Consider the following 24,649-nt stretch of genomic DNA (forward strand, 5'->3'; position numbering starts at 1 on the left):
TTGTGTAGATGATTGAGAAAAAAAATCTATTTCATCCATTTTGAATTCAGGCCAAGCAAAAATTGTTAAATTGTCCATTTTCCGAAAATATAACTTCATACTTTCATAAAATGTACAAATAAATCGGCAATAATGTATATAAATACTTAATTTGTATAATTTTATCCCAACTCTGTCAGCTACACCTGTCATACATTTTGTTCTTGATAGCATGTTTCATGTAGAACTTCAACCACTATTTTTAAAACTCTCCATGTTGAATCATATATCATTCAAAAGCTTGTTTTCCGGATCATATTGTTAGCTAGTCCATACATGGCTATATCCTTTGTAGACGTAGTACTTCGTGCTGAAAGATTAGTAATTTCCTGACATTTGATTGGTTACTGGCATTTTAAAGGCCCTTTCCTGCAACCTGATTGGTTAAAACGCCTCACGTGCCGCGCAACACTTCCTTGCTTGAAAATATCTTCCGCAAAGAATCCACGTTTATTTCATGCTTTTATTCCACATGTCACAAATAAACCAACTTGTACATCATTTGATTTGCCCTAAGTGTCTAAACACTGGACTGAATATCACCATAGACCCCACCAACCAGGGATTCTGTCATTCTCATGATAGAATGTGCACACTGTGAAGGTGATGAAGGGGATGAAGGGGATGAATTTTGGAGGAGTGTTTACACTTCCTCCAGGCTGCAGGAGTGCTCCAGGGGAGATGTGGCATTTGATATACATGTGAGGATGGTTCTTCTAGACCACAAGCTTTGACCTGGTTATGCAGCTCTAAAGAAAATAAGCAAGGTCCTAGGGATTCCTTCCTTGCGTCTCAGCTCATATCAGAGACATGACAGGAGAATTTTTTTTAATTTTTTTTTATTTAACCTTTATTTAACCAGGTAGGCAAATTGAGAACACGTTCTCATTTACAATTGCGACCTGGCCAAGATAAAGCAAAGCAGTTCGACACATACAACAACACATAGTTACACATGGAGTAAAAACAAACATATAGTCAATAATACAGTGAAAAAAATAAGTCTATATACAATGTGAGCAAGTGAGGTGAGATAAGGGAGGTGAAGGCAAACAGATATATGTATAAATAAATAAAATATAAAAAGGCCATGGAGGCGAAGTGAGTACAACAGAGCAAGTAAAATAAAAACTAAAAAAAACACTGGAATGGTTGGTTTGCATTGGAAGAAAGTGCAAAGTAGAGACAGAAATAATGGGGTGCAAAGGAGCAAAATAAATTAATAAATAAATACAGTAGGTAAAGAGGTAGTTGTTTGGGCTAAATTGTAGATGGGTTATGTACAGGTGCAGTAATCTATGAGCTGCTCTGACAGCTGGTGCTTAAAGCTAGTGAGGGAGATAGGTGTTTCCAGTTTCAGAGATTTTTGTAGTTCGTTCCAGTCATTGGCAGCAGAGAACTGGAAGGAGAGGCGTCCAAAGGAAGAATTGGTTTTGGGGGTGACTAGAGAGATATACCTGCTGGAGCGCGTGCTACAGGTAGGTGCTGCTATGGTGACCAGCGAGCTGAGATAAGGGGGGACTTTACCTAGCAGGGTCTTGTAGATGACCTGGAACCAGTGGGTTTGGCGACGAGTATGAAGCGAGGGCCAGCCAACGAGAGTGTACAGGTCGCAGTGGTGGGTAGTATATGGGGCTTTGGTGACAAAACGGATGGCACTGTGATAGACTGCATCCAATTTATTGAGTAGGGTTTTGGAGGCTATTTTGTAAATGACATCACCGAAGTCGAGGATTGGTAGGATGGTCAGTTTTACAAGGGTATGTTTGGCAGCATGAGTAAAGGATGCTTTGTTGCGGAATAGGAAGCCAATTCTAGATTTGACTTTGGATTGGAATGACAGAATGACAGATAAATAAAAAGGGAGAGTAGCCCATTATTGTCAGGTGACCTGCTGTGTATAAATAATGTATTTCCATGCTCCAGCAAATGTATTCAAAGTGAATAAACACAGTGATAGGAAAAAACATGACTATACAGTGAGACTGTCACATAGGCCTACAATGTCATAGGGCTGTAGCCTACTGTGATTACTGAGAAATTAGCTTCAAATTAAGTAAATACATGCTGATAGGCTAATATTTACATAGGTTAACGTGCTGATATTTAGTCCTGCTGTTTTGACTGTAATGTCAACAGACATAATAAGTACCCCCCCCCCCCCCCCCCCCCCCCACTTAAGTTGCAAAGATTCAGAGAGGGCTACAGTCAATGGAGAGTGCTGCAAAGATAATTAGAAGAGCAATATACGCAGATATAGACCCAGACATAGCAGAGTTGCTGAAGGAGGATGAGGATGCCATCATAGATATTCATGTATCCTTTGATGGCACTTGGCACAAGAGAGGATTCACTTCCAACTACGGGATAGGTGTGTGCATTTGTGCTGGTACCAGCGAGCCCTAGAATATGGTGACGATCCACCCAGTCGCAAAAACCATGGAGGCCTTAGATTTTTGTACAGAGAGGTTGCACAGAAAATGGTTCCCTGTATATCATAGGATGTCAAATGATAACCTCCTCAAAAGAATGTAGCACGGAGGAACCCAGAATGCAAAGGAATGTCTGAACTCTGTAATATGATGCCCGATGCCCCAAAATTGTCTTCATGCCCAAAAGCCATGTTGACGCAGCAGCCAGTATGGCAGTAGCCACACTCAATGAGGGAGCCACTGCTATATCAAATGTGATGGACAAATTGTGGCTTGACAGCACTTTGGTGGCACTGGAAGCAATCAGAGAGGAGGATGCGAGGCGTGTTGTGAGAGCTGATGCTGCTTCAATGGGGTGTGCCAAGCGTAGGCGCAGGTCCCATGACACAGTCAAAAAAGTAAAGAGGCACCAGCAACAACTCAGAGGGCCTTACAAATGGGACAGGCATAGCTGATTAATGTTCTGCACATTTCAACAGCCATACATATGCCTTGTATGTGACAAATTGAGCAAAGTGATTTGAGAAATAGCCCAAAGCTGCAGTATTCAAAGCATATGCTCTATTGCTTGAAGCAAATGTAATTGACATGCTAATGTATTTGTAAAAGGTAGATTTGATGTTTATTTGTCAATTTAGAAGTGATATATGAATAAGAGATGAATTAATAAATGTTACATAAATGGTCATATTTATGGAAATTATGTTACAATTGCATTAGCCTATCTTTATCGTCCATTTTCTCTAATTGACATGTTCCACGTGCGCCAATGACATTTTATCAGTCTTTAAAGGACTCACATTCACATTCTTCCACACACAGGTTCTTAGGTCTTATAGTCAAACTTATACAGAGGCTTTTTTGATATCTTGTGTCGTTTTGATTTTAAGTGTAATGTTATCTGGAAATATATGCAAAATATGCATCCGTCATACATGTGAATAGTGTTTTTCAAATAATTCCATTAAATGACAATATTTTGATAAACTGGCTGTAAAAGTCTGGCCATTGAGTGTCTTATCACAATAAAACAAAAACAACGTGTTGTGTTGAAAAACGGATTCTCGTAATATACAAATCTGCGCATATTTAAGGTTTTGCTTCATTTGCATATTTTAATCTGAACTTGTAATACAAATATCTTTTGTATTTCTGTATACTTTCAACTGGTAAAGTTTCAGTCTGATGAGAGTACAGGAAACAAATCCATAATAATACAACAAAATGTGGAACAAGTCAAGCGGTATGAATAATTTCTGAAGGCACTGTAGATGCAAGGATTGACCATCCAAGATATGCAAATTGTATTTTTAAGCATGGTTTGAAGCTATACAGTGTTCGTTAACATTTATAATGTTTACAAACATTGGAGTAATGTTATAAGCTTATATGTTGGGTTCTGATGAGGTATGACAGTTGAACTAAGCTGATGAGGCATTTATAAGTTACAGTATATTCTTCAAGAATCAATGAGTATATATCATGAATGTTTATTAAGTCCACAAATGGATGTAGCAACTGCAGATTTCCACTTTAAGGTAAATGTCAATATTGTTCCCCAGGACACCTCTCACTAGAAGTTAAAATTTGGCAAAATAATGCAGTGTTTGTGGTAGTGTAGTAATAAAATAAGACACATGGATAAAAATATGGAGACATAGGACAGCTGAACATTAAAGTAATGGACTACATGTTTACATTGATTATGAGACTGTGGTAATGGAAATTTCCTAAGGGACGTTCTGGCTCTTGTATTTTCTCCATTGTGCTGACAGACTGACTAGACATGTCAGTTCCTGGGCACTTAGACCCACTAGACATATAGTCTGACCAGTCCATTATGTACACACATGTCAGAAAGATAGGCGCTTAAAGAAATTGGACACTAAACACATAGTCTGCTGATTCTTTAAAGAGATACACATGTCAGAGAAATATGTGTTTAGGGCACTTAGACCCACTAGACATATAGTCTGACCAGTCCATTATGTACATACATGTCAGACACATAGGCTTAAAGAAAGTTGAGACACTGGGATAGAGGGTCTGGCCACCATGATAAACTGATTGAAAGCAGATGGTGGTGAATGACTTCATCGGGGATGAGCATAATATTATATGGGTATAAATATAAAGGACTGGACTTCGGAGGAGTGTGTGTTCCGCGGACATTCCAGATTGCAATACAATTGTAATAAAAACATTTATTTGAGTTCACAAAAGTTCTTGTAAGAGTTATATTTGAAGTGATTTTCCACGACAGAACTTGGCGAGCTAGCCAGGAGTGACAGGGACGGGGACGTTCTTGGCTGATGACGGGTTCTTTGGACAGTCTGACAAACAAGGGTGGCCGCCCAACTATAATAAGGTAAGCAAGTTCTTACAATAGTTGAAATGTTTGTGTAGATTGCTTCAGAGTTCCTGTCTCAGCGCGAGGAATGTCATGTAGGTCTCTCTCTCAAATTTCCTAAAAACGATAAAAACGAAAGAGCTTTTGAATTCAAATAAATGTGCATGCATGTGTGAATTTGGGTTTTGTATGAATGCGCATGTCTAGAGATTGAGTGAACTGGAACTGTGAACTTCGCTTGTGTTGGGTGTTTGGCTGGGGGGAGCGGGCATTTGTTCTGGTTGGACTGCTCGAGACGGGCTCATGTGTCTGGTTTGATTGGGGGAGTTGTTCCGTCTGATTCTGCTTGGCCGGGTTCGACCGTATCAGGATCTGTTTTGGGATGTGCGTAAACACACCTCAGTCAACCTGAGCGGGCGACTCGTGTCGAGTGTGTGTGATTCGGACTGCCCCTCTCGTCGGACCATTCATTTTGAGCAGCCTTGTGTGGGCTGATCAGCGCGACTGTTTGTACTCTCTAGTTGAGCGGCTGGGCTCAGGCGCAGGGCTACAACTGGCAGTTTATACGATTAAAAGCATAAATCAGTAGATAAATAATAGGTAGAAAATCCTGTGATACCTCTTCAATAAAATTAGTAGAAGGAATGCTTGGACAGGTTACTTATGAATAACGGCTCTAAAGATAACAGAGAACTGAATAAATAAGTAATTAGGAATTCACGATACCGCTCTTTAAAAAAGGAACATTTTTAAGGAGGTCTGATTGGGTGGGATATTTACAGCAGAATAGTCTGTGGGTGAATATTTAGTAAATAAATACTTCATGGCTACCGCCCCAGAATGGGGGACTGAACGGATGAATATTTAGAAGGCAGAAAGAACGTTAGCCCGATTGTGCGGCGTTCAACTGCAAAAGTAGCTTATAAATATTAGGTTGTAGGAAGAACGTTAGCCCGATTGTGCGGCGTTCAACTGCAAAAGTAGCTTATAAATATTAGGTTGTAGGAAAAACGTTTGCCCGATTGTGCGGCGTTCAACTGCAAAAGTAGTTAATAAGGTCAAAACATAAATCAGTAGTTAAAAAATTATTTAATGGTTAACGCTCTGAAAGGAGGACTGTACGGATGAATATTTAGAACGTTTGCCCGATTGTGCGGCGTTCAAATGCAAAAGAAATCCTGCGAATAAAAAACCGCTCTGTCTAGCTAACAGGGTTTTGTAATTCAGTAGGTCACGCCACAATACTACTCGAACGAAAGAAGAAAAGATCAGTATTGGGGGTTTGGGTAGGATATGAAGACAAGCTGATCCGATTAGACAGTAGTCTCTCGTCATATCGTAGAAATCCAATTAGCCTAGGCTTATGTTGAAGAAAGGGATTAAGTCAATAAAGACAGACTGCAAGTTGTTTTTAGGTGAAAACAAAGTGATTGAATGAACGAATGGAAAAATAAACGAATGTATGAAAATACTGTAAGAGAATGAGTGGATCTATGTAGACAGAACATAAGGAAAGACAGGTTGTGTGTGTGTAGGCAAACGTCCAGAAGAGGGAGCGCGCAGCCTTCCTGTGACAGAGTAGAAGGTTGAGGAAGGGTGCCTCTAACTACTTAGATAGAGGGAGCTGAATTAAGAAACGTCGAAGTAAAATAAGTTGTAAATCAAGGATAAAAACACAGATGTGACAAAGTAATAAGCGATCATAGTAGAATACTAAAAAAGGTGTCAAAACAAATAATAAATAAAAATACTTAAAAAGGCGTTAACCGAATATTATAAATACGGTTAGTACATTGGGTAACAAAAGAGAAAACAGAATCGCCGATAAATTGAAAGTATACTATAAAGATTAAAAACGAATCTAGGTAGGTTAAGATAAATAGTGGAATCCAGGACATAAAGAATTCACGTACGGTGAAACAGGCCATAAATCACTCTGTGTCTACAGAAGTTACAGTCTAAAAATAGCCTGAAGAGCAGAGAGGGGTGCAAAATCGAGTGGCCAGAATATAAAGGGGAGGCTTGACTCACTAATCAATTGAATATAGAATCAACCAATAAGGAACATGAAGTAGAGGTAAGAAAGTATAAACAATATAAATAAATAAAGGTAAAGATAAGGTATTAAAAAGAAATCATAAAAATTGATTAGAACTATAATAAAATGAATAGAACACCAGTAGAGATCTTAGGGGCAAGGCATCCCTTGAGTAAAAAAGAAATAATAAAAACTTCAATAAAATGGGAAAAACGCACAAGAAAACTAAGTACCAAATGGCCAGCGGTGGGAACATTGGATGTCTCTGTGTGTGAGGAAATGGAGACACTAATAAAGAACCACAAACCAAATGACAAGAAACAAAAAAGAAGAAATAAACGAGAAAGAGAGAATGAAATACTGAAAATGTTCAAAGAAGAAGGATCTGGTTTGTTGAAAAGCATGAAAACGGCAAGAGAAATGCTGAAGAAAGATGACAAAACAATGAAAAAGAAAAAAGAATGGATGTCTAACCCCCCACCTTATTTCAATGGACAATTTCCAATGATAAAGGGTCATTTGGATATACAAGGCGACATAGAAGTAACAGAAGGAGAAGAAAGGGAGGAGTCTGAAGCAGCATGTGCATCATCTTATTCAACAGAAAAGGACCAGAAAAAGACTACAAAAGAGTCTAGGATTGAGGGAGATGGCTTTAATTGTTATGGGGGTTTAAGAAAGGCTCTGGCAGCATTAGAAACAGCAAGAGTAGATAAGGAGTTATCGGAAGAAGAAGAGGAATATAGTGACAGACACTATAGGGACGGACTAGAAGAAGAGGGTCAATTACTTGGACAAAAAATAGATAAGGAATTGGAACTATTAAAGTCAAAACTAGAAGAAAGTAAGAGAAGACTAAAAAAACAAGAAAAAGCTCGGGCCCGCAGCACAAATAAGGACATAACTGATGATTTGTCTGAAGACTACCCCAGGGCTCGTAGAGAAGGGTCAAGAAAAGAATCTGGCTTTTATGGAAAACAATGTCCGATTCTGATAAAAGGCGATCAGGGACATTATACGCCATGGGCTACACAGGATTTAGAAGGTTTGGTTGTTCGTCTACCAGATTTACATGAGGGGGCAGGTAAATGGATCAGAACCTTTGAAGAACATACAGTGGGGAAATTGCTGGCGGTGGGGGACATAAGGGCACTACTGGCCAGGGTGACGAGTATGCATACTATGGGAGAGATCATGCAGGACGGTGGCATCGATGGTGCAGGTGGGGGAGTGATAAATGATGGATTACTGTTCGACAGATACAGACCAGCCATCTGGCGTGCTTTAAGAGAAACATATCCAACAAAAGTGGATCCCAAAGCACTAAGAGGTGAAGATATCGGAGCCACAGAAAACCCAGCTACCTACCTACATGGACAGTTGAAAAGGTGGAGGATGGAAACAGAGCAAGACCCTGAGGGCAATGAACTAATGACAACTATGTTCCGAAATTCAATAATAGAAGCCATGCCCCAGCCAGTAAAGAGCAGGCTGGAGGATGTGGTGGGACTCACATCAAAACCCTACAGGGAATTCTGTGACTACGTGGTCCATGCAGTAGAGAAACACAGAAAAGATGAACAGAGACAGATGGATCAAGGAAAAGACATTCAGAGAAAACTGATCCAGCTGCAGTTGGATGAACTAACCAACAAAGGGAAGAAGAAAGTCCAGGCTGTCGTCACTACCCCTGGGCCAAAGATGGGAACAATGGCTGCTGATTCCCCAGGAGAGCCACAGCTGTTCGGCCCTGGGCAGGCCCAAGTGTCAACTGCACCGCCAGTAGTAAATGTGTACACACAGCCCCCGATTTGGAATGGGGGGAAAAAACAACAGAAAACTGTACAATTTGATAAAGGCAAGGGATCTGTAGACTCTCGAGGGCCACCTGGCACCTGTTGGGGATGTAGGAAAACAGGACACAACAGGCGAGAGTGCCCTACACGCCCATGGCAGAATCGGACTGAGGGAAATAGAAATAGTAGATCGCCACCGACGAATAATGCCCCAAACTTCCAACAAAATCAGAATAGTTGGAATCAAAATAACGACTGGCGGGGCAACCCTAGCCAACCTTCAGGTCCTGTGAACACATGGTCAGGGCCTAATCAACAAAACTAGGGATGCCCAGGGAATCCCAAAGGGGAGGGTCAGTTTCCAATAATAACAACAAGGGCTGATCAAGAACCTATACTGCAGGTTCAAATAGAAAACAGAGGTACACCCATGATGATAGATACTGGAGCTACTTACACATGTGTGAGTCCAAATTATGCCTCTCATCTCCCCATGTCTGGTAAATATGCCAAAACAATAGGATTCTCGGGAAATACGCAGTTAATTCCAATGACCGCTCCAGTTCGGCTAACGACTGATGGTAAATCAGTCACAATTCCAATTTTAGTGTCAGATCAAACACCAGTTAATCTATTAGGAAGAGACGCACTATGCAAGATGGGCCTACAAATTAAATGTTCTCCTGATGGAGTAATAATTGAAAAAACAGGATTACAATTACCGGTGATGGGTACAGAAGGAACAGCTAATGTATATTGGCTAGGAGGCATTGAAGTAGATGTAGATAGAACTGTCAGGAAATGGGGTAAATTCATCCAGGCCCAAATACCTAAAGCAGTTAGAGCTAAATCTGAGTATCATTGCACAATGCAATTTGACCCACATCAGGACCCATTGCTTGAACAACTTTGGGTTATGGGGGCATATGGAAGGAAAGCACCAATAATGTCTCAAATTATAGTTATTGGAAAGCAGGGAGCCGCAATGGATGTGATGGATGGAGACGGGTCTGAATTTGTGCAGAAATGGTTCAATGTCTCTGACTCTGTTCCTCACATTACATTACTGGTAAATCAGGGTTATACATCTAAAGATCTAGGATCGATGATGAAGGAAGTTGGGAAAGAGAAGTGGGATAAAACTGACAATCCACTAATCTTTCATTCAAAAGATAAATCATTCATCAAAATAGTTACCACTACTATGTTGATAGGTGATCCAAGGGAGGTAGAGGTTAGTGCAGGCCAGCAGGTAGTGTTAGGTGAAGGAATAGGATTAATCAGTGAACTTAGAGCAGAAATGGAGAAAACCATACCAACTGAGGTATGGTCGCAACATGATACAGACGTAGGACTAGTTAAATCTGCTAGTCCCGTTTCTGTCAAAATAAAGCCTAATGCCAAACTTCCATGGAAAACCCAGTATCCTATGAAGCCTGAGGCTGAAGAAGGAATAAGATTGACAATAGAAGGACTGCTCAGGGCAGGAGTATTGATAGAGATGCCCAGTGGTTGCAATACACCCTTGCTACCTGTTCTTAAAGCCGATGGTAAAAAATGGAGACTGGTCCATGACTTAAGAGCTGTTAACGATATAGTGCAGGATTGTCCTGCTGAAGTCCCAAACCCTCACACACTGCTGACCAATGTTCCCCCGGAGGCCAAATACTTCACGGTTATTGACCTATGTGGAGCGTTTTTTAGTATACCCCTGGCGGAGGAGTGCAGACATTTGTTTGCATTTAGATATAGGGGCAAAACTCTGTCTTATACTCGGACCCCACAGGGTTTTAAGGATAGTCCGCATTTTTTCAATCAGATATTGAGAGCAGACCTGGAGGAATTAATGTTAGATGGTACATTGATCCAATATGTGGATGACCTGTTGATCTGTGCTTCAACTTTGGAGCAATGTCACTCTGACTCACTAAAAGTACTGCGGCGACTAGCTGAGGGGGGACACAAAGTCTCTAAAACAAAACTACAGTACTGTCAACCACAGGTTGAGTACTTAGGCAGAACAATAGCTCATGGAACTAAGGCAATAGCTCCTGGACAGCTAGAGGGTATTAGCAAAGCACCGTTACCACAAACAGTAGCCCAAATGATGACCTTTTTGGGAATGACAGGATTTAGTTCTGATTGGATAGAAGAGTATGTAGTTAAAACAGCTCCTCTGAGAGAAATAATGAAAGAAGCTGGACAGCTTAATCTAAGAGCAAGACTAGATTGGAACACTGATGCGTTGGTTGCATTTGAAACACTTAAAACAGAAATGCAAACAGCACCAGCTCTAGCCACCCCAGATTACACTAAACCATTCTTGTTATACGTCTCAAACAGGTGCAACAATTATGCAGCAGCTGTTCTTATGCAAGAAACTTGTAGTGGTAGGAAGAAACAACCTATTGCCTATTATAGCTCTAAATTAGATCCGGTAGCTCAGGGATACCCACCGTGTTATCAGGGATTAGCTGCATTGCATTATGCATATGACAAAGCATCAACTATAACCATGGGGTATCCGGTAATTATCAGCACCCATCATAAAATAGTGGAGTTGATAGAACAGGGTAAATTTGTGTTAACTAATGCAAGGACGATGGATTATATGAGCTTACTCACGTATCCAGACGTTCTCATTAAAAGATGTAACACTGTGAATCCAGCAGAAAGGATTCCATTTGATTTTGAAGGAGAAGCACATGATTGTGTAGCTGAGGCTTTAACATTTACCAAACTACGTCCAGACTTAGAATCAATTCCATTAATAGGTCAAGAGGGATATGACCTGGAAAGTTACTTTGTAGATGGTTCTTGTTTTAAAGATTATATGGGTAATCATGCAGGGTTTGCGGTAGTTAAGCAAAAGGGGAAAGCTTTCACTGAGGAAATATTAGAGCATTGTCCTCAGCCTTGCTCTGCCCAGCTAGCTGAATTGCAGGCTCTGACTGCAGCATGTGGGCTGGGAAGAGGTAAAACCGTTAATATCTATACTGATTCCGCTTACGCACACGGCGTATGCCATTTGTTTGGTGCAGTCTGGAAACAGAGAGGATTTCAAAAGAGTGATGGAACTCCCATCCAACATCATGCACAAATTGTTAAATTAATGACAGCATTAATGTATCCTCGGAAACTAGCAATAATCAAGTGTCAAGCGCACAGAAAAGGCAATGATTTTGTAATTAGGGGCAATAATGCAGCAGATGAAGCTGCCAAGAAAGCATCCAAATGCATTGTCCCAATTCTCATTGCACCATTAATGGACATGGTTGCTATTGCACCTATTACATCTCCTACTGAGCTAATTCAAATTCAGGCTCGTGCTGGAATTACTGAACAAAATACCTGGCTACAGAGGGGGGCCTCTGTAGATAGACATGGGATATGGAGAACACATGATGGTGCCATATTAGCCACCACCACTCTACTGACGCTACTTATTAATGATGCACATGATATTGATCATTGTGCAAGGGGGGAGGTGATAAGAAAAATCAAACAACAAGGTTTTTGGTCACCATATCTACAGGCAACAGTAGATGAGATTTTGTCAAAATGTGAAATATGTGCAAAAAACAACATACGTAAAGGTATAGCTACGCCTATAGGTCACATACCGGTTCCAGAAGGCCCGTTTAGACATATTGTGATGGACTATGTAGACATGATAAAACCTATACGGGGTAAAAGGTACATGTTAGTTATCATAGACAGGTTCAGCAGATGGGTAGAAGCAGTACCATCGGTGGATCAGGGGTCAGGAACAGTGATAAAATTCTTATCAACAGAAGTAATTCCCAGATTCGGGATTCCGTCCGAAATTAGCTCAGACAATGGTTCAGCGTTTATACAAAAAGTTGTAAAAACAATAATACAGCAGCTAAGGATGAAACAAAGGCTGGGATGTGTTTATCATCCCCAATCGCAGGGGATGGTTGAGAGAGTTAACGGTTTTCTGAAAAACAAGATAACAAAGATTTGTAGATCTACAGGGCTTAATTGGGTGGATGCTTTACCGCTTGCACTAATGAGTTGCCGCATGGAAACTAACAGAAACACGCATCTATCGCCGCATGAAATGCTTACGGGTCGACCCATGCCTATACCAATGTTAGGAGGACTGTATAAAGGTCCCTCCTTGGATATATTGCAAAGTGAATTAAAATCATATGTGATGTACCTAACCAAAATACACAAAGCTATATATTCACAGGAGAAAAAGACGGTGCCGGAGCCTGGACCTGAGGGACCTCTCCCAGTGATACCAGGGGATCTGGTCTACGTTCGAGTGTTTCGAAGGAAGTGGGATCAGCCGAGGAGAGAAGGACCCTACGAGGTGGCCGCAGCCACAAAAACAGCAGTCCAGGTGAAAGGAAGCAAGACGTGGTACCATCTAAACCACTGCACACGAGTCCCAACAGAGAAAAGGATACAACCACATAGAGATGAGAACACAGAGGATGCTGATACACCAGGCGGGAGCCCGGAGGGAGCAGGAGCAGAGGAAACGATCGAAACGCCAGGGAGGAGTCAAGAAAATGGCAGACCAGATACAAGCCAAGATACGACGAGTGCATCAACTAAAGCTCTCAGAAGAAGTACCAGGGGAAAAAAGTCTGAACAGGAAAGGGAAAAACAACCAAAGCTTCCTCAGGTATGGTCAGAAAGCCCAGAAATGGGGGGGAGTAACATGCCTGTTGCTCCTGATGACATACCTGCTGTGGCAGACCTCTTTGACAGAAGCCCTCCACAGTGGGATCCCGAAGTACCACCTGCAGAATGGGAACATCTCTTCCCTGAAATTGATACCCTTCCAGATGAAAGCCCAGTCCGGCCTGAGGAGGGAGCCTCAGGGGAAGAAAGAGGAAGAGAAGCCTCACGAGAAAGGGAAGGGGATTTCCCCACAATTGACTTTTCAACTCTTGAAGGGTCCCCCTAACAAACAATTGAAGTTAGAATGGCAGAAAAAAGACATTGACATAGCAAAAGTGATAATGAATACTAGTACAGAAATAACAGACTCACACATGATCAAGAAGTATGGTGGAAGCAGGAAAAGAAGAGAGGAATCAGCCGAACAATTAAAAAGGACTGACCAGGTTAGAATCTCTGTTCCACCTCAACTCATAACTGAAATAGGAGAGCAGAAGACAATCTCAATCAAAAGGATCAAGCCTCTACCTGAGATTGCATTCTGTGGATGGACACATCACCAAACAAAGGGAGAAGTCATTTGGGACCCAAAAGGATGTGACCTGACAGTAACCAAAGAAGCAGACGAGTGGGTGCTCACCATGAATCAGATTGAACCAGTTGAAGGTGAAGAATTAATAGTTGAAATAACAAGAACCAGATGGACCGAAGGGAGTAGCACCACAGTCATTAGAATTGGTCCTACGCCAATACCTAAACAGGAAGAGCCGGTGATAACTAAAACGACAACAACAGTGGAAACTGCTGCAAGGATTACAGCAGTTACTACCAAGGTATCATCCATTGCCATTAACAAACAGTCCAATGTACCCACAAAGAAACCTGAGGCATCAGAACCAGAAGGGTTTTTTACTGACATTTGGAACTTTCTAAAAAACACTAACAATCGGCCTCTAGAAAAGGACAATGTGAATTCAACTGATGCTTTAACTTCAGAACTATACAAGGACAAATCATTGAAGAAATTAGTAGGAAATGAATGGTATGAATGGGCTCAATATACAGCAATGAAATTAAAATTGACAAATTGCTTACTATGTGCACCCTCTCCGCTGACAGAATTAGTGGTGGTACCAAATCCTTATGATTACAAGGATTGTGCTGATTTTAATAAGAACTTTTGTCATTTGAGTAGACCAGAAAGGCCTTATTGCCCAGCTGAATGTTTGTCATATTTGGGTAATCCATATTATCATCAGTATTACAATCAAACTGGTTGGGGTAAGTGGTGTAAAGAATTGGATATAAGAATGGAAGTACAGAAGCTAGAGGTCCCACATAAATATCGGATAGATTATCAACAAACATATGAATGTTTTAACAGCACAAAAGGACAGAATGGGATAGGGAAGTTTAAAGGTGAGTGTGAGATCACATGGCACTTAACTACGGATACCACATGGAATGCAGACACTCCAAGAAGGGCTACTTATCAAGCAGCTGGAAGTTGGGTGGGAAAAGTAGTCATTCATGATAGTTGTCAAAATCAAACTCTAGCACTACCCTTAATTGCACCGTATGAAGAACAGACCAAGGTAGTTGCAGATTTCTTCTGGATATGTGGGGGGAATAGATTAAGGGCAACATTGCCAAAGGGATGGACAGGCCTCTGTGCAAGAGTTAGGTTGATTCAACAGATAACTATCACTGAATGGGATCCTAGTGATGCTAGGCAACTAAATACTAAAAATAGAGTAAAAAGAGAATATAAGTCTGACCCCAAGGTCTATTTGGATGCAATAGGTCAACCTAGAGGTGTTCCTAATGAGTACAAAGCAAGAGATGAGATTAAATCAGGATTTGAATCAATCTTTTTGTGGATAACACCTAATAAGAATTTAGAGTGGATTAATTATATTTACTATAACCAACAGAGATTCATTAACTATACCGACTCGGCTCTAACAGCGTTGGGGGAACAGGTACAGGCTACCAGTAAAATGACTTGGCAAAACAGACAGGCTCTTAATTGGCTATTAGCAGAGAAAGGTGGAGTTTGTGTTATGTTTGGAGATGATTGTTGCACTTTTATTCCCAATAACACTGCGCCTAATGGATCCTTCGCAATTGCTATGGCTAAACTTAAAGGTTTACGAGCAGAGGTTAAGGCAAATGCTGGGTTTGACTCTCATGTTTGGGATTGGTTGGATCTAGCATTAGGAAAGTGGGGAGCTATGTTTGCTAAAATGGCTATTATGCTGGGAGGAGGGTTATTGGCTCTGGGTATTGTATTTTGTTGTGTTTTACCCTTGGTAAAATCACTTGTGGTCCAGACAACAGTCAAACAGATGTCTGTAAGGAGTGCTGACCCTCCTGTGGTAATTAATCCTGTACCTGGAAGCCCAGGTCATTATACTAATAGATATGGAAAGCCATGTAATGCGGTTGGTGGACCTCTGGACTGCCCCTTTGGCAATCCAAACTGTCTCTATGGAGTGATGCCGGGAGGTGGTTATGCTTGCCATGATTTCAGTAAGGATGGTCTACCTGTATATGCTGTATTCCCAAATTCAGACGAATGTCTACTGGTACATGTCCACAAAGAGTGTCATTTGCGCCGTAAGTGCAAGTGGTGCACAAAATTTAATGTGGAAGGCCATGACCATCACGGAGACCCCGTGTTTTGCGCAAAATGTCAAAGAGGTGATTGTAGAATCTGTCAGGATGAGGATTGTGCTCCTATGTAGGGATTTTAGTATATCTATGTTTGTTTAAGGCCTTGTGTTTTTGTATGTTCGGTTGAATTTTTAGATATATATATCAATGAATATATATATGGTTTTCTTTAATTAAAGCTAGTTATGCCTTCTAAAAACTAGGTTAATTTCAAAAACATGTTAGGTAACAGAGGGTATTCCGGTTACAAGTGTCTATGGACCATGTCCTTAATCTTCTAAACAAAGGTTGATATCATTTGATATCACTTTATTAGAGAGGTGTCTGCGAGGGAGGATCATGTTGAAATGCTTAAATTTAGAATGATGTTGTGTCAATTTTCTTTTGTAACTGCATGTAGGTCTTTGATTTTTTTTTGATTATTCATTTATTATTATACTCATTGGATTGTTTAAATTTTTAATTTTCACATAACTGAGATAAACTCAGGCAAGGCTAAGTACCTACACGCTCATGCTTCATCAAATATGTCATATTTTATCTTTCTAATTTTAATGTTTCTAATTAGATCTTTTACTCTTATGAAAATTAGAGATGTTTGGTCTAGTTAGGTTTTCTTTAATGTTTCTGATTGGATCTTTTACTCCTATTTCACATTGGAGATGTTTGGTCTAGTTGGTTTATATGCTTCACTTTGTTTTTATTTTTTGTATTTTCTTGATTATTATAGGTATTCTCATTTACTATCCCAAAGTCTTATTTGTATCATTTATGTGGCTAAATAGCCCCAGAGTGGGGATTGTGGTAGTGTAGTAATAAAATAAGACACATGGATAAAAATATGGAGACATAGGACAGCTGAACATTAAAGTAATGGACTACATGTTTACATTGATTATGAGACTGTGGTAATGGAAATTTCCTAAGGGACGTTCTGGCTCTTGTATTTTCTCCATTGTGCTGACAGACTGACTAGACATGTCAGTTCCTGGGCACTTAGACCCACTAGACATATAGTCTGACCAGTCCATTATGTACACACATGTCAGAAAGATAGGCGCTTAAAGAAATTGGACACTAAACACATAGTCTGCTGATTCTTTAAAGAGATACACATGTCAGAGAAATATGTGTTTAGGGCACTTAGACCCACTAGACATATAGTCTGACCAGTCCATTATGTACATACATGTCAGACACATAGGCTTAAAGAAAGTTGAGACACTGGGATAGAGGGTCTGGCCACCATGATAAACTGATTGAAAGCAGATGGTGGTGAATGACTTCATCGGGGATGAGCATAATATTATATGGGTATAAATATAAAGGACTGGACTTCGGAGGAGTGTGTGTTCCGCGGACATTCCAGATTGCAATACAATTGTAATAAAAACATTTATTTGAGTTCACAAAAGTTCTTGTAAGAGTTATATTTGAAGTGATTTTCCACGACATGTTGAAGAAAACTTCATACATCCAAGTTGTGATGATGATGGCCCATACTCAGAGTTCTCATCGCACCTTTCAATCACAAAAGCAATTAGAGGCCCAGATGAGATGAAAATCAGAGGAAAATAAATCATTGATAAATCCCATTAGAACAGAAGGAGAAGACCCAACTGCACCAAACCTTAGTGAAACAATCAACTCAGAGACAAAGCATTAAACCAACCGACTAGGCTGCAAATGTGGCTTTCCTGTCCTTAGGTCAGATGATCCAATCGCGAGCCATGAATAACCTTGCTGGAGAAAAAGCAATTATCCAGCAATACTGACAAAAGGCCCAGGCCTCTGACGTCGGAAAGGGCAGGGTGGCACAGGCTGGGCAATGTCTTCTGCTAGGCTTTTGCCTTTGACCAGGGTGGAATTAAAATAAAATCACAAGTCATGTGTATTCAGGATGCTTTGAATGAACATTCAAAACTTGACAACTGTCACGCCCTGGCCTTATTATTCTTTGTTTTCTTTATTATTTTAGTTAGGTCAGGGTGTGACATGGGGAATGTTTATGTTTTGTTGTTTTGGGTGTTTATTTGGTAAAGGGGTTAATGGGTGTAGTATATGGTTTTGTGTTGAGTGTAGATGTTTAGCATTGTCTATGGTGGTTAGTTATCTAGGAGAGTCTATGGTTACCTGAATGAGTTCCCAATTAGAGACAGCTGATTTCGGTTGTCTCTGATTGGGAGCCTTATTTAGGGTAGCCATGGGCTCTCATTGGTGGTGGGTAATTGTCTATGTAAGAACGTTTGTAGCCTGTCTGTCTATGCACAACGTTTGTAGCTTCACGGTCGTTTTGTTGTTTTGTTTGTTTGTAATAGTGTTTTTTCGTTCCATGTTCATCTTCGTTCGTTTCATTAAAAGAGAAGATGTATTCTTATCCAGCTGCGCCTTGGTCCTCATTCTCTCCAGTACACGATCGTGACAGAATTACCCACCATAGGACCAAGCGGCATGGAAGGCGGCAACAGGACCTACCCACAAAGGATTTCTGGACATGGGAGGAGATACTGGATGGTAAGGGGCCGTGGGATCAACCTGGAGAATATCGCCTCCCTCGTGAAGAGCTGGAGGCAGCGAAAGCCGAGAGGAGGCGATATGAGGAGGCAGCACGGAGACAAGGCTGGAAGCCCGTGAGTACAACCCAAAAATTTCTTGGGGGGGGCCTTAAAGGGAGTGTGGCGAAGTCAGGTAGGAAACCTGCGCCTACTCCCTGTACTTACCGTGGAGAGCGAGAGTACGGGCAGACACCGTGTTACGCAGTAGAGCGCACGGTGTCTCCTGTACGCGTGCATAGCCCGGTTCGGTACATTGCAGCTCCACGTATCGGCCGGGCTAGACTGAGCGTTGAGCCATATGTCATGAAGCCGGCCCAACGCATCTGGTCACCAGTGCGTCTCCTCGGGCCGGCGTACATGGCACCAGCCTTACGCATGGTGTCCCCGGTTCGCCTACATAGGCCGGTGCGGGTTATTCCACCTCCCCGCACTGGTCAGGCGACGGGGAGCATAGAACCAGGTAAGGTTGGGCAGGCTCGGCGTTCAAGGGAGCCAGTACGCCTGCACGGTCCGGTATTTCCGGCGCCACCTCCCCGCCCCAACCCAGTACCACCAGTGCCTCCTCCACGCACTAGCTATATGGTGCGTGTCTCCAGCCCTTTACCACCAGTGTCTAAACCACGCACCAAGCCTCCTGTGTGTCCCCAGAGTCCTGTGCGTCCTGTTGCTGCTCCCCGCACTAGCCCTGAGATGCGTGTCCCCAGCCCGGTGCCACCAGTCCCGGCACCACGCACCAGGCCTACAGTGCGCCTCAGCCGGCAGGAGTCTGCCGTCTGCACAGCGTTGACTGAACTGCTCGTCTCCCCAGCGCCATCTGAGCCATCCGTCTCCCCAGCGCCATCTGAGCCATCCGTCTGCAATGAGCCTGCAAAGCCGCCCGTCTGCCATGAGCCCACTGAGCCGTCCGCCAGACAGGAGCCGCTAGAGCCGCCAGCCAGACAGGAGCCGCTAGAGCCGTCCGTCAGACAGGATCTGCCAGAGCCGCCAACCAGACAGGATCTGCCAGAGCCGCCAATCAGACAGGAGCAGCCAGATCAGTCAGCCAGCCATGAGCAGCCAGATCCGTCAGCTAGCCATGAGCAGCCAGATCCGTCAGCTAGCCATGAGCAGCCAGATCCGTCAGCTAGCCATGAGCAGCCAGATCCGTCAGCTAGCCATGAGCAGCCAGATCCGTCAGCTAGCCATGAGCAGCCAGATCCGTCAGCTAGCCATGAGCAGCCAGATCCGTCAGTTAGCCATGAGCAGCCAGATCCGTCAGCTAGCCATGAGCAGCCAGATCCGTCAGCTAGCCATGAGCAGCCAGATCCGTCAGCTAGCCATGAGCAGCCAGATCCGTCAGCTAGCCATGAGCAGCCAGATCCGTCAGCTAGCCATGAGCAGCCAGATCCGTCAGCTAGCCATGAGCAGCCAGATCCGTCAGCCAGCCATGAGCAGCCAGATCCGTCAGCCAGCCATGAGCAGCCAGATCCGTCAGCCAGCCATGAGCAGCCAGATCCGTCAGCCAGCCATGAGCAGCCAGATCCGTTAGCCAGCCATGAGCAGCCAGATCCGTTAGCCAGCCATGAGCAGCCAGATCTGTCAGCCAGCCAAGGGCCGTCCCTCAGTCCGGAGCTGCAGTCCCTCAGTCCGGAGCTGCAGTCCCTCAGTCCGGAGCTGCCATTCCTCAGTCCGGAGCTGCCCCTTACCCTGGTGCTGCCCCTTACCCTGGTGCTGCCCCTTACCCTGGTGCTGCCCCTTACCCTGGTGCTGCCCCTTACCCTGGTGCTGCCCCTTACCCTGGTACTGCCCCTTATCCTGGTACTGCCCCTTATCCTGGTACTGCCCCTTATCCTGGTACTGTCCCTTACCCTGGTACTGTCCTTTAGTCCGGAACTGCCCCTTAATGCAATGGGGTTAATGTGGAGGGGGGTCGTTTGGAGAAAGCCTAGGAGGTGGTTAGGTACTGTGGTGACGAGGGGACTACGACCAGAGCCGGAGCCGCCACCGTGGAGGGGAGCCCACCCAGACCCTCCCCTAGACTGTGTATGGTGCGCCCGGAGTTCGCGCCTCAAGGGGGTGGTTATGTCACGCCCTGGCCTTATTATTCTTTGTTTTCTTTATTATTTTAGTTAGGTCAGGGTGTGACATGGGGAATGTTTATGTTTTGTTGTTTTGGGTGTTTATTTGGTAAAGGGGTTAATGGGTGTAGTATATGGTTTTGTGTTGAGTGTAGATGTTTAGCATTGTCTATGGTGGTTAGTTATCTAGGAGAGTCTATGGTTACCTGAATGAGTTCCCAATTAGAGACAGCTGATTTCGGTTGTCTCTGATTGGGAGCCTTATTTAGGGTAGCCATGGGCTCTCATTGGTGGTGGGTAATTGTCTATGTAAGAACGTTTGTAGCCTGTCTGTCTATGCACAACGTTTGTAGCTTCACGGTCGTTTTGTTGTTTTGTTTGTTTGTAATAGTGTTTTTTCGTTCCATGTTCATCTTCGTTCGTTTCATTAAAAGAGAAGATGTATTCTTATCCAGCTGCGCCTTGGTCCTCATTCTCTCCAGTACACGATCGTGACACAACTTGGTTTGAAGTACTAAAAGTACAAAACAAGCTAGTATTTCCAACAACAACAGAAATACTTGCAACATTGTCCAGGACAGCTTAAAACAAGTAGTTGCACAGGCAAAACTTGGAAGAAGTGGAAAAATAGGAGAATTATGGAGAATAACAGTATTGTTTTGCTGACACAAGCACACTACTTACTCTATATTTTAGCCCATTGTAAGCAATTAGATTTGTTCCACTGGCTTACATTTTTCCACTGGCTTACATTAGCTATTGTGAAAGACCAAATACATAAGTTCAGATGTGTGAGAAATGTTACTTGGTGGAGGGGACAAAAATGCTGACCTGAGCCTGCATTTTGGCCTATTTTACTAGTTGTTAATTGAGATACATTAAATATACCTCCAAAATATATTTTTGGTATTTTGAAACAAATGTTCTGCAATTCTGCCTACTGTAACACAATTTATCACCTCTCTTGGGTAGGCTATTTCATGACAATTTCTAAAATCATTTATCATATATTATTATTATTCGGAGGACAAATATATATATATGTTTTTTTTACAGCTTTTCTGCTACACATAGTACATACATTTTATACATACATTTTACATGTACATTTGACATTTTACATACAAATTTTACATACATGGTACTTTTATATAAAGCAGTCACACAATAATACATTACCATACATAAACTCTTTAATCCCAACCCTCAGCCACTCTCAGCCCATCCCACCTATCACCATAGACCACCCTCGTTTGGTTTCCATGTGCCATATATTTTTCAATTGTGCTGTGATGTTTTACATCATTTTTTAACCTTTCTAATCGTATAGTATCCACAGATTGTGAGCTAAAGATTAACACTTTTCCGACAAGTATTATTATATTATGTATTGACTGACTATGGCTTTCCAAATCACCCAACACTGCTATTTGTAAGGTTAGTTTTAAGTGCATTTTGTGATTTTTTTTTTAACCATTCCTGAACCTGTGACCATAAACAAGCTACATAGGGGCAATACCAGAATAAATTATCTATTGATTCTGTCTCTTCGCAGCTAAATCTACAAAGCTGAGATTGTTGTATGCGCCATACATATAGCATTCTGTTGGTGGAAAGAATTGTATATAATAGTTTAAATTGGCATAAACAAAAAGTCTAATTGTTGAATCAAGTGTAGTTTTTTGAACCAGTTCATAATTGATACATCGAAAAGCTCCTCCCATTTATTTTGCAACCTGTATGGCGCAGCTGTCAACATTTCTGTCCTCAAATGAAACTTGTATATTTTTCTATTTATGCCAGTTCCTTTCAGACAATTTGTATCTTCAATATATGGCAGGCAAACATGTTCCCTTCCTTTTCCACTTGCCTCCTCCATTTTTGTGGTAGTGCTGCAATCAGTTGGTTGTAAATTTGGATTGAGCAGATATTCCCATATATTTTCTATAGCTGCATAGGCGACATAACTCTAAAATCATTTTTTACCCTTCGTGAAATTCTGTTTAGTTTATTTTTTTGCCAAATTCTTTTTTCCAGGTTCTGTTTTTCCAGGTTACAGATTTGAATTTTTTTTCTTCAGATTTTCACTCTCAAAATCACACTTTTTTATGTGGAAAGGTCCACAACAATGAGAAGTGTGATATTCATATGCAGAATCTAATGAGCAAAATACAAAAATCCCCATTTAAAAACCTGTCAGTTTAAGCTAGAGACATCATTTAGCATTGGATGTGTCTCTATCCACTACATCCGCCTATGTCACACTTCCGCATCTGCGGTGAAAGGTGACAGAGCTAGAGCTGTGTTTGTCAGACCATGAGACATTCCGAAAAATGGTCTTCTTACAAAATCATTTTTGCTTTAAGACCCCCACAAGTGTCTTGGGACTCATCTGAAGTCGATACAGCCAATCTGCCAACTTCTGTCTGTAGCGTTAGTCAGGGCTTGGACTCTTATGGATTAAACCACATCAGCGACCACTTTTGAGGTCTGAGAAAAATAACATAAAATACATTTGGGAGGGTGTAGTTGCCCTTTAATTAACTTGTGCACCTAACAAGAAGCCGTTCGTTTGGCTAGTGGTGTTTCGATACTGTACAATGTACACTAGTGTAACCTATACAGTACAAGTCAAAAGTTTGGGCACACCTACTCATTCAAGTGTTTTTAGATATTTTTACTATTTTCTACATTGTATAAAAGTAGTGAAGACATCAAAACAATGAAATAACACACATGGAGTCATGTAGTAAACAAAAAAGTGTTAAACAAATGAAAATGTATTTTATATTTGAGATTCTTCAAAGTAGCCACCCTTTTCTAACAGTCTTGAAGGAGTTCCAACATAAGCTGAGCACTTGTTGGCTGCTTTTCCTTCACTCTGTGGTCTAACTCATCCCAAATCATGTCAATTAGGTTGAGATCGGGTGATTGTGGAGGCCAGGTTATCTGATGCAGCACTCCATCACTCTCCTTCTTGGTCAAATTCCCTTACACAGCCTGGAGGTGTGTTGGGTCATTGTCCTGTCGAAAATCAAATGATAGTCCCAATAAGTGCAAACCAGTTTGGATGGCATATCGCTGCAGAATGTTGTGGTATCCATGCTGGTTAAGAGTGCCTTGAATTCTAAATAAATCACTGACAGTGTCACCGGCAAAGCACCCCCACACCATCTGAGATCATCCGTTCACCTACTCTGCGTCTCACAAAGACACCGCGGTTGGAACCAAAAATCTCAAATTTGGACTCATCAGACCAAAGGACAGATTTCCACCAGTCTAATGTCCATTGCTCATGTTTCTTGGCTCAAACAAGTCTCAAATCAAATCAAATGTAATTTGTCAAATACACATGGTTAACAGATGTTATTACGAATGTAGTGAAATGCTTGTGTTTCTAGTTCCAACAGCGCAGCAATATCTAACAAGTAATATTGAACAATTCCACAACAAATACCTAATACACACAAATTTAAGTAAAGGAATGGAATAAAAATATATAATTATATGGATGAGCAATGGCAGAACAGCATAGGCTAAGATGCAATAGATAGTATAGAATACAGTATAAAAATATGAGATGAGTAGTCCAAGATATGTAAACATTATTAAAGTGACATTATTAGGTGACTAGTGTTCCATTTATTAAAGTGGCCAATGATTTCAAGTCTGTATGTAGGCAGCAGCCTCTCTGTGCCAGTGATGGCTGTTTAGCAGTCTGATGGCCTTGAGATAGAAGCTGTTTTTCAGTCTCTCGGTCCCAGCTTTGATGCCCCTGTACTGACCTCGCTTTCTGGATGGTAATGGGGTGAACAGGCAGTGGCTCGGGTGGTTGTTGTCCTTGATGATCTTTTTGGCCTTCCTGTGACATCGGGTGCTGTAGGTGTCCTGGAGGGCAGGTAGTTTTCCCCCAGTGATGCGTTGTGCAGACCGCACCACCCTCTGGAGAGCCCTGCGGTGGTAGGCGGTGCAGTTTCCATACCAGGCGGTGATATAGCCCGACATGATGCTCTCAATTGTGTATCTGTCAAAGTTTGTGAGGGTTTT

General features: G+C 42.0%; 1 protein-coding gene across 1 annotated transcript; it reads left to right on the forward strand.

Moving 5' to 3' along the window:
• Positions 1-4,548: 4,548 nt before the first annotated feature.
• LOC129852875 (uncharacterized) lies at positions 4,549-17,424 on the forward strand. Its single transcript, XM_055918493.1, has 3 exons — positions 4,549-4,593; positions 4,750-4,839; positions 12,875-17,424. Exons 1-3 carry the CDS (start codon positions 4,549-4,551, stop codon positions 13,598-13,600), a joined length of 861 nt encoding a protein of 286 aa, XP_055774468.1. The 3' UTR covers positions 13,601-17,424.
• Positions 17,425-24,649: the final 7,225 nt, after the last annotated feature.

Source organism: Salvelinus fontinalis, chromosome 4 (assembly GCF_029448725.1).
Source record: "Salvelinus fontinalis isolate EN_2023a chromosome 4, ASM2944872v1, whole genome shotgun sequence".
NCBI classification, from domain to species: domain Eukaryota; kingdom Metazoa; phylum Chordata; class Actinopteri; order Salmoniformes; family Salmonidae; genus Salvelinus; species Salvelinus fontinalis.